The following is a 10,914-nucleotide window of genomic DNA, read 5'->3' on the forward strand; positions in this document are numbered from 1 at the left end:
GTTAAAGCCCACCCTGCGGGGGCGTATAGGTACGCCCGATGTCGTTAAGGGGTTAATAAGACCTGGAGTCATGACGTACCTTGAAGCTGGAAGAAAATGACATTTAGCGGGGTATGGGAGCCCGGTGATGCGGCGACGTGGGCGCAAGGTCCGGTAACCCTACTTTCTTTATGTTTCCCTCCCCCGGCACGGTTGAGGAGGTAGGTCCAGGATTTTGCAGATACAACCAATTAATGCTTGTTTTATTTGGATATGAATGTAAAAATGAAGATAAAACTATGGAAAATTATTCAAACAGAATTTTTTTTAACACAGCTCTGAAATGAAGGGGACACTAACGCTTTTATTATTGATCTTTCAATTTTTTTCAAGCTGAAGAAAATTTTTCAATTTCTATGTGCAGCAGATCAATTTCCTTATCCGTGCGTGGATAACTTCATCTCTTATCCCATAAATTAAGGGGCTGATAAACAGAGGCAAGTACGTAAACAGAAAGAAGTTGATGACGGCCATGTTCAGATACTTCTTAAAAAGATTCTCTGTGAATGTGCTGCTGAACGAACACAGGCATAAGAGGAGCTGAAACCCGTGGAGTAAGACCGTTTTTGCTGCCTTGGAGGCAGATGATGTTCCTGATCCCATCTTTCGAGCAACCATCATAACTTTGATATAAGTGTAACCTATAATGATCACCACCACGCTGAAACTGAGGGAAAAAGTCAGATATCTGATTGTGATTTGAAAGTCGTATATCTGCAGAAGTCTCCATATGCACAAAGTCTGAAGAGAAAAAAATGTCTTCTCAAGAAAGACAAAATAAGAAGCTCGACGACTATAGGAAGGACCCCAATCCCCCACATCACCAAGATGGCCACGTTACACCGTCGTACTGTGCAGATCTCTCCATGTCTCAAGGGGAAGCAGACAGCAATGTAACGTTCCAAGGACATGAGGGCCAAGTTGTAACGCGTAGTTAAAGCTGAACTGGCCGAAACACCGGCTATGAGACAACACCATTTCACCGGCATATAGACAATGTAAAGAGCTGCTAAGAAAAGAATAAAGGCCAGAGTAAGGTGTAAGGAATCGGTGATGATCATGTGGCTGAAGAGCAGATATCGGACGTTCTCACGAATGTGAGAGGTGGTGAAGAACACACATAGTATGACTATAACAGATGGAAGGTACAAGGAAAAGGGTGGGAAGATCATGGACATAAACATATACAGCATATACATTAGAGATTCATAAGATTCATTGGTGTTGTTACTGTAGACAAATGTTGCGTTCATGGTTATCTTTTTTGGTGGCTTCAAAATTCAAAAATATTCCTAAAAAAACCTGCAGGATAAGAAAAGGTTAAAAAATTATAGAATAAGGTGAGAAAGATAACGCTAAAGATGATATGGGGGTGCTAAAGGGAGCAGTATAAGGCTATGTTTCTACTTCGGGAAAATATTGGGGAAGGTGGCCATTTTGTAATTGCTGTCATTTTAAAATAATGGTCGTTATTTGGTCTCACAATCAGCCTAAAAGACCAAAGGGTCCGTCAGAGGGTCAAGAAAAGATGGTGTGTGAACATAGCCTTAAAGAGTTACTCTGGCGATTAAAAACTTTTTATATATTGCCGGCCGCTGATCATTGCCCCTGCTATTTTTAAGACTACCCACTCAGCCGATCACTGATGGAACAGCGCCACAGCTACTTATTGGCTGAGGGGGCTGTCATGGGCAAGAAGAACCCGCCTCAGAAATAGAGGAGGCAGCAGTCGACAAAGACACCCAGAGACACATCAGAAGGACACCAGGGGAGCGTGGTAAGGTGAGATTAAGATGTTTAATATGTTGTACAGAGGGGTAGCAATTAGAGATGAGCGAACCTCGAGCACGCTCAAGTTCATCCGAACCCGATCGTTCGGCATTTGATTAGCGGTGGCTGCTGAAGTTGGATAAAGCCCTAAGGCTATGTGGAAAACATGGATATATCCATGTTTTCCAGACAACCTTAGAGCTTTATCCAAGTTCAGCAGCCACCGCCAATCAAATGCCGAACGTTCAGGTTCGGATGGACTCGAGCGTGCTCGAGAGTTCGCTCATCTCTAATTGCTACCCATCTGTACAACATATTAAACATCTTAATCTATATTAATCTATATTAATACATGTTGCAAAAGCTTCCCGTGTTTTCACCGATATGTACAGAGGACAACATTTATAGGGTTCTGGATCCCAATAGAGATCTCCATCTGAGGGCATCTCAGGTCTGAATTTGTTTTTCTAACTTTTTACCCTGCATCATCTTTCTCTTCACAAGAGGTTTTGATAACTTCCCCAAATGCCCCAAATACCGACGTCCCACATGTTGTGCACAATTATATTCTTTATGGAGTAAAGTCATAAAGTGTTAGTAAATCATAGTGATGCAATCTGGGCCCGGACTTTTTGTATTGCAGAACCTTTCCATGGTTAGATAACCTATTTTGTCACAAATTATTATTATTATTATTATTATTATTGTTGTTTTTTTGTTCTGCAACATTCATGTAATATATTTTATCCTTTTATGAAAAACCATTTTCATAAAATATGATTTGATTTCCTAACTTTATTACCATATGTTGATAAGTATGTAAATATTTTTGTAGCTAATAGATTTTCTTATTCAAGACCATGTATTTCCTTGTTCTTTAGTCATAGTTAAGAAGGTACTTTTACGTAGTGTGAACATAGCCCTAAAGTGTGAATAAAAGCTAAGGAAAAATTGTCTAGCAATTTTTTGGGGATATTGGTTGGAAGGTGCCATAGTATGTGGGCTATTTTTATTTTATTTTTTTAACCAGGGCTACAATTTAGTCCTTTTTTGCCCTTAAATGTATGTTGTAAATTTGTTTATTTCTAAATTTCGGAAAATTGAATATAAATTAAAACACTTATGTATACGTATCTTAACCTGAAAACTACATAAAATACTTCCTGCATAAAACAAAACTTTGCTCAATTTCGTCTAACAAAAATAATAAAAAAATGAACAAGTACGAAATGTAAAATTTTCCACATCTTTTACTTCTTTGTGTATTTAAAGCTACACCGTTTACTTTCTGTAAAAGAGACAAAAGGGATTTGTAGATTTGAAATCTTTTTCACATTTATGTCTCCAGTGATTCAGGAAATTTCCCCGACCAGGCAGAAAACTTTTGTCCAGAGGAAACCTGAACCAACAACTTGTCTATACTTGAAAATCCTCAAAGGATTCCATGAACTGTGATCAGCTCTGGAAATGTAGTCTTTAGAAATAAACGAAGAATCCAAATGCAAAAAAATCACTAAGAATTGTGCTTTAAAGGAGAACTCCGAGCTAGGGTGATTTCTGGCAGAGTACTGGGGAAGATGAAAGAAGTAACGTGCTCTCACCTTCCCTGCTCCAGCAGTATTGCAGGAATCCCGCAGCTCCGGTCCCTGGGTCACAGCTGCTTCTGGGTCTGAGTGGGGACCTGGGACGTGACGTGTTTGGCCTGCTCAGCCAGTCAGCGGCTGGACCGGACGGGCCCTTGAAGTTATTTTACCCTGGTTTAAAGTAAACTAAGACTCAAAATTTAGGTGTATAATAAAATAAATATGGCACTTGCCCTTTTAGTTGCATAAAATCCTGCAGCAACATCTGTTTTGTGCACTTGGCACTTCATCCAGCTAAGTGCATGAAACTGATGTTGCTGCCATTAGCACTAAAGCTCCTTCTCATAGACCTGTGCCTACTACTTATAGGTTTGGATGAAATAAATTACCTGGATTTTATGCAGCTAAAAGGGTGAGTGCCTTTTTTAATTTTTTTTTTTTTATTATTATATTACACCATGATAAAACTCTTTTTTGTGACCAGTCAACCAATTTTAACAGTTTTGTACATAAACCACTGTAGACCTTCTGGGATGTTAGATATTGACCTACTTCTAAGTTACCTATATACCTATACTAAGTTATGATGTATAATGTTCTTCAGTAACAGTAAGGACCATCAGAGTAACCAGGTATGACCAGTAAAGGAAGAGGGGATGAGGGGAGATTTTCACTTGCGGGAAACCACGTGTTTGGAAGTCTCATTGTAACTACAGATACATGGTGATCTATGTACTCAGGCCTCCAATCTACAACATAGATGGGAAAAGACGACAACTCCCCCTTCCTCACATCTTTTGATGTTTAACGTCTACAGGGCCTTGGCAAATGCCACACGGTTTTTTACTTGCCTTCTGTTTAGTGCTGGCTTCTGGGCACTTATTCCATCATGGAGGCCATTTCCAGACAGAATCCTACAAACTGTTCTAGCTGACACAGGGACTTGAGGTGACCAGGCCTGTCGGAGCTCGGCTGCAGTGGAAGAGGGGCTGACTTTTCGAACCAACAAATGTTCCTCCTGAGCTGTTGTCTTGCGGGGTCTGCCAGACCTGGGCTTGTCAAAAACATCTCCAGTCTCTTCAAACCTTTTTTTAATTCTTTGTACTTGACGCTAAGACACATTAAAGATGCCGGCCACCTCTGCAGGGGATCTGTTCTTCAGCCTCTTGATAATCCAGGCTTTGGTCGCAGGGTGGATTTATGGCATGTTGTTATAGGGAAAGGGAAAAATATGAAAAAAAAACCTATACTTACTTAGTTCCGGTCCACGTCTGCTCTCTCGCCATCCACATTTCGTGGAAATGGTGGCATGAAGCCATCAAAACGTTGCGTCTATGGATTGCTGCACCTTGTGTGCCGTGGACTTTCTTCAACTATATGAATACGGACTGAAGCCAGGACCCAGGCCCACTGGTACCTGCACTTATACAAGTTTTGCTGCTCGCTTTCTATCTTAATAGACATATAGATTTGAATTATTAAGTTATTATTGAGTTATTTGAATGAGGCCACATTTTATTTTTTTTTTTTTTAAAGAGTGTGGGAGCAGTTAAAGGGAATTTCCAACAGTTTGAAAAAAAATAAGGTGCTGCTGGGGCAGGGAGACAATAAAAAAAAACTATACTTACCTAGCTCTGGTCCCTCACTGCTCCTGCTCTTCTTCCATTCGCCCGATTTTCTGTCTTCTCCCTTCTCCTGCTTATGAGATGAGCACATAAAACAGGGCTTGCTTTCTCAGCGAATCACTGGCCAAGATGGGACACTGCTGTGACAAGTGGTTGAGTGAGCAGGCCTAGTCTTGGAAGAAGGTAAAAGGCAAAAAATTGGGTGACAAGAAGGCAACAAATGTAAACTGTGGGAGAGCAGCAGTGGACCGGAACTAAGTATAGTTTTTTTTCCCTTCCAGCTGTTTTTTTTCTTCTTTTTTTTACACAAAACGCTGAAATATACCTTTACAAAGTTTTTTTTTTTGTCAATTTGTATGTCAGTCATAATGTGAAATTGCTTATTACACAAACCTGAATGGAAATGGACACTGCCACTGCCACTAAGTGGAGCAGATCAACTTCCTTACACAATTGCGGATGACCTCAACTCTTATCCCGTAAATCAAGGGACTGATATACTGCGGCAAGCAACTTAACAATAAGAAGTTAACAGGGGCCATGTTTAAATAGCGGTTTCTAAACAGAGTCTCTGTGAATGTGCTGCTGTATGAGCACAGGCATAAGAGGAGCTGAAACCCGTGAAGCAAGACTGTTTTAGTCGCCTTAAAGGCAGAGGATTTCCATGATCGGATACTTCTAGCAACTAACATCACTCTGATGAGGAGGGGTGTGAGAAGGGACAAAGAGGTTATTTTTAGGACAATAACTGCATCACCTGCCGAATGTACCCCAGGACAGATCTTGGATTAAAAGCAGTTATCAGATGGTACAAGCATTTTATTTTTTTTTTGGGGGGGGGGGGTTGTTGGTCAGATTATTATTATTATTATTTTAGTCCTTTATGTTTACAGTTTATGGAATATTTTATTATATTTTATGTAATCCATGTTTTTTAACTGTTATATTAGCTTCTTTATTTGCTGTTTTTTTTATTATGTTGTACAGACATTTTTATATTATATTTTATTAATTAATTTAGTTTAATAATGTTTCATGAATTATACTAATGTTTTGCTAAATTTTACATAATTCATTTAATTTAACTCCAGGCCTTTAAGGGTTAACCCCACATACAAGCCTTGACTTAAAGGAGAAGTCCGGCGAAAATTTTTATTAAAGTATTGTATTGCCCCCCTAAAGTTATACGAATCACCAATATACACTTATTACAGGGAATGCTTTTTTCCCTGCACTTAGTACAGCATCAAGGCTTCACTTCCTGGATAACATGGTGGTGTCACTTCCCGGATAACATGGTGATGTCACTTCCCGGATAACATGGTGATGTCACTTCCCGGATAACATGGTGATGTCACTTCCCGGATAACATGGTGATGTCACTTCCTGGATAACATGGTGATGTCACTTCCTGGATAACATGGTGATGTCACTTCCTGGATAACATGGTGATGTCACTTCCTGGATAACATGGTGATGTCACGATCCGACTCCCAGAGCTGTGCAGGCTGTGGCTGCTGGAGAGGATGATGGCAGAGGGACACTGAGGGACACAGGACACTGGAGGGACACTGAGCATCCCTCTGCCATCATCCTCTCCAGCAGCCACAGAAGAAATGAAAATCTACAACCAACAGAATGCAAAGAGAAAAATCCAAATTCCAGCTGATGGCAAGAACGTGCAATTAGTAAATTTGAGAACTTTTCCCCATTTACAGCCTCCAGTGATCTGGAAAATTTCCCTGGAAAGATTGAATAATTTTCTTCAGGGGAAAGCTGAAGCAATAACTTTTCTCTACTCTCTCTTCTCTACTTTAAAGGGGTTATCCAGCGCTACAAAAACATGGCCACTTTCCCCCTACTGTTGTCTCCAGATTGGGTGGGGTTTTGAAACTCAGTTCCATTGAAGTAAATGGAGCTTAATTGCAAACTTCACCTGAATTGGAGACAACAGTAGGGGGAAAAGTGGCCATGTTTTTGTAGCGCTGGATAACCCCTTTAAAATCCTCAACAAATCTGGTGAAATGTGATGACCTGAAAACCCTAAAACTTAGCAGGAAATGTAGTTTAACTTATTTTAGTCTGGGGTATTTTTGTGCCTTTTTTTATGTTTCTAGTATGTTAGCTTATAGGTTTTACTTGACTGTTTGGACAGATTAATTTTTGTACAGTTGTTATACATTTTCTTGTACAGGCTTCTACAAACAAACACAATTAAAAAATATTTTTTTATTTTTATTGTTCTAAGACTTTGTCAATGAGTGGGAGTGGGGAGCAGAACCCATGGGTTTTCTCTACAAAATCCTGGCAGCAGCTACAGCAGTTATCCAGGAACAGCGCCCTCCCTGTCCTAAGGTTGTGTGCGGTATTACAACTCTGCTCCCTTCACTTTAATTAAACTGAGCTGCAATCCCGCCAACTAAAGACAAAAGTAGCACGTATCAGGAAAAATGGTGTCCAGCCCCTCCAGGTTTACAGTCTCCATTGGTGGCTCCTATAAACCTCAATAGAGATGGCTATGTATAAGCACAACCACCTTTCTATATAATTATAAGGGGATTGTGTAGTGTCCCAGCACAGGTGTATACTCCTCCCAGTGTACACACGGTAAATACCTGCTCTGTAGATATTAAAAAGTGAGGATCTTAGCAAACTATTTGATCAAACAGAGTGTACCATGTCGCCACGTTAAGGCGTCCTCGAGACACGGTCCCTACTCTAGTATTTTCACACTAGCAATGGCCTCTCCTGGGCTGAATAAGCCTACAACTGGGCAGATAGGAACCAAATGATCTCTTTTATAGCACCCTTGGGACATGGGTGAAGCCAACAGGAGGTAGCCACACCCCCTACATTCAACAGAAAAAAAGGAAAATTTGGGCAGCACATCTACAACTCTGTTCACACTACACGGTGAGCCCCTGCACCTGTCGGTTGCTGTTGAACCTTCTGGAGTGCAAGCCAACAGGAGGTAGCCACACACCCCACATTCAACAGAAAAAAGGAAAAAATTGGCAGCACATCTATGACTCTGTTCACACTGCAGGTTGCACACTGCTTGTGGCTTAAGTACAGACAAAAAAACTGAAGGTGCAACAGCAACCCACAGGTGCAAGGGCTGTTTTCTGTTGAATGTGGGGTGTGTGGCTACTTCCTGTTGGCCTGCACTCCACCCATGTCCCAAGGTTGCTATAAAAGAGATCATTTGGCTCCTATCTGCCCAGTTGTAGGCTTATTCAGCCCAGGAGAGGCCATTGCTAGTGTGAAAATACTAGAGTAGGGACCATGTCTCGAGGACACATTAACCCTTTGAGGACCAGGCCCAAAATGACCCAGTGGACCGTGCAAATTTTGATCTTAGTGTTTTCGTTTTCCCCTCCTCCCCTTCTAAGAGCTCTAGCACTCTCAGTTTTCTATCTACAGGCCATGTAAGGGCTTATTTGTTACAGGAATAGTTGTACTGTGTAATGGCGTCTTCCATTCTACCATAACATGTATGAGGGAATCCCAAATATATTATTTATGAAGATATAAATAGGTGAAATCGTAAAAAAGAATGCAATATGGTAACGTTTGGGGGGTTCCTGTGTCTACGTAATGCACTATATGGTAACAGCGACATGATACTATTATTCTATAGGTCAGTCCGAACACAACCATATGCAGGTTACACAGATTCTCTAATATTATATATGTATTTTTTTTATGAAATCCTTTTTTTTGGCAATTAAATATTAATAAAATGGGACTATTGTGACGCTTATAACGGTTTTATTTTTTCACCTACAGGGCTGTATGGGGTGTCATTTTCTCCGCCATGCTCTCTAGTTTTTATTAATACCATATTTGTGAAGATCGGAGATTTTTGATCACTTTTTATTGATTATTTTAAATATATAATGTAACATAAAATCGGTAATCTGCGCACTTTTTCCCTCTTTTCGTGTACGCCGCTCACCGATCACAATGACGCTTGTTATATTTTAATAGATCGGACAATTACGCACGCTACGGTATATTATATGTTTATCTATTTATTCATTTTTATATGTTTTATTTATATAATGGGAAAGGGGGGGTGATTTAGACTTTTATTGGGGGAGGGGTTTTGGGGTAGTGTAATAGTGTTTTGAACTTTTTTTTTTTTACACATTTGAAGTCCCTTTGGGGGACTTGTACATACACTAGTTTGATTTCTACACTGATGATTGCTATGCCATAGGCATAGCATTGATCAGTGTTATCAGCGATCTGCTCATTGAGCCTGCCTGTGCAGGCTCAGTGTAGCAGATCGCCGATCGGACCGCACGGAGGCAGGTGAGAGACCTCCGGCAGTCCGTTTTACCGATCGGGACCCCCGCAGTCACATTGCAGGGGTCCCGATCGGTAAGTGACAGGGGACTCCCTCTGTCACTTACACTTAAGTGGTCGCGTGGGCGGCGTTTAAGGGGTTAGTGACACGCGGCAGCGCGATCGCTGCAGTGTGTCATTACCGGTGAGGTCCCGGCTGCTCACTGCAGCCGGCCCCCACCTCCTATGAAGCGCGCTCCGCTCTGGAGCGCGCTTCATAGCGGGAGAAACACCCAGGACGTACAGTTACGTCATGGGTCGTCTGGGGACAGACTTCCATGACGTAACCCTACGTCCAGGGTCGTCTAGGGGTTAAAGTGACGACATGGTACACTCTGTTTGATCAAATAGTTTGCTAAGATCCTCACTTTTTAATATCTACAGAGCAGGTATTTACCGTGTGTACACTAGGAGGAGTATATACGGTAGGCCCTTGCACCTGTCGGTTGCTGTTGCACCTTCTGTTTTTTTGTCTGTACTTAAGCCACAAGCAGCGTGCAACCTGCAGTGTGAACAGAGTCATAGATGTACGGTCAATTTTTTCTTTTTTTCCAGCACAGGTGTGCCACTAAGTTCTGTTGCACCTGGGCAAAGTAACTTGTATCAGGTTCACACAGTTGGATATGGTTTAAGTGTGTTCTGTGTTTTCCCTACTAGGTGTCACTACTGTTTTTCTTTTATGTTTTATTCTGTGCACAGCTGAAGGAAGCATTGGGTTAATTGTTGTATGTCATGTGTTTATTTTCCTCCTGTCACACATGCAGGCTGTTTTCCCTCTATTTCTCTGCCCTATCCTTTCCTCTCTCTCTTTCTCTCTTGCACCACACAACCCCACCAATTACTGGGAGGTTTAGTTCACCCCCAGAAAATGAGATTAGTTCCTGGTTGGTCAGTGGAGAGAGAGCAACACGCAAGACATGGTTCCTGCTGCAGTAAAGTCACGGCCTGGCTCCGGCCAGGATCCTTGTTAGTAACTACAAGACTTACGTTTTTCTTTAAGCAAACTACCTGAAGTGTGCAGTGCTATTCATCTCAGGAGGAAAGGACATCCTCTGTGGATCACCTTGTCCACGCCAGGGTTACCTTCTACACAGGGCAGTGACCTGTTTCTAGTTAGGCACTGACCCCAGTGGAACAAAGTTTCAGTTAGCCTACGTATTCCACTGAGTAATGCACGGCTATCTTGGAAAGGTTTGGAAAAGTTTGGAAAGTCTGCTTTAACCAGCACAAGGACCTGGGACCTCTTACTACCTAGCCAGGATTGGTACCCTGACACTGTAGGGCATTAGGCACCAGTGCCGTGAGCAGCAATCAGGCAGCAATTCAAAAACCAGGACCGCGGCAACGGCATCCCTACACAGGCGCCGGTCTGTTCAAATAAAAATCTTAAAGTGATGTACATGATGATTTGCTTTAACTATATGTCTTGAAATACTGCTTATGTACGGGAGGAGGAGGCTTTCACAAATCCTGACCAGACCAAAAGCCAAATTCTATATTGTTCATGCCGGCATCAGCTTACCACAGAGCCCTATTACCTGGAGCCA

The 10,914-nt window shown here is 41.6% G+C and overlaps 1 protein-coding gene across 1 annotated transcript; it reads right to left on the reverse strand.

Moving 5' to 3' along the window:
• Window positions 1-393: 393 nt before the first annotated feature.
• LOC138794111 (odorant receptor 131-2-like) lies at window positions 394-1,292 on the reverse strand. The gene is made up of 2 exons (XM_069972878.1): window positions 864-1,292; window positions 394-780 (listed from the first exon to the last, which is right to left on the reverse strand). The coding sequence occupies exons 1-2, from the start codon at window positions 1,290-1,292 to the stop codon at window positions 394-396; spliced, it is 816 nt and encodes a 271-aa protein (XP_069828979.1).
• Between the last annotated feature and the right edge of the window lie 9,622 nt (window positions 1,293-10,914).

This window comes from Dendropsophus ebraccatus, chromosome 5, assembly GCF_027789765.1.
Source record: "Dendropsophus ebraccatus isolate aDenEbr1 chromosome 5, aDenEbr1.pat, whole genome shotgun sequence".
Lineage (NCBI taxonomy): Eukaryota > Metazoa > Chordata > Amphibia > Anura > Hylidae > Dendropsophus > Dendropsophus ebraccatus.

Bases quoted from the DNA above. Each gene is read 5' to 3' on its own strand.
- LOC138794111 (XM_069972878.1), bottom strand. From the start codon at position 1,292: ATGAACGCAACATTTGTCTACAGTAACAACACCAATGAATCTTATGAA. The intron at 781-863 runs GTGATGTGGGGG...TTTTCTCTTCAG, and splicing joins GGTGTAACGTGGCCATCTTG to ACTTTGTGCATATGGAGACT.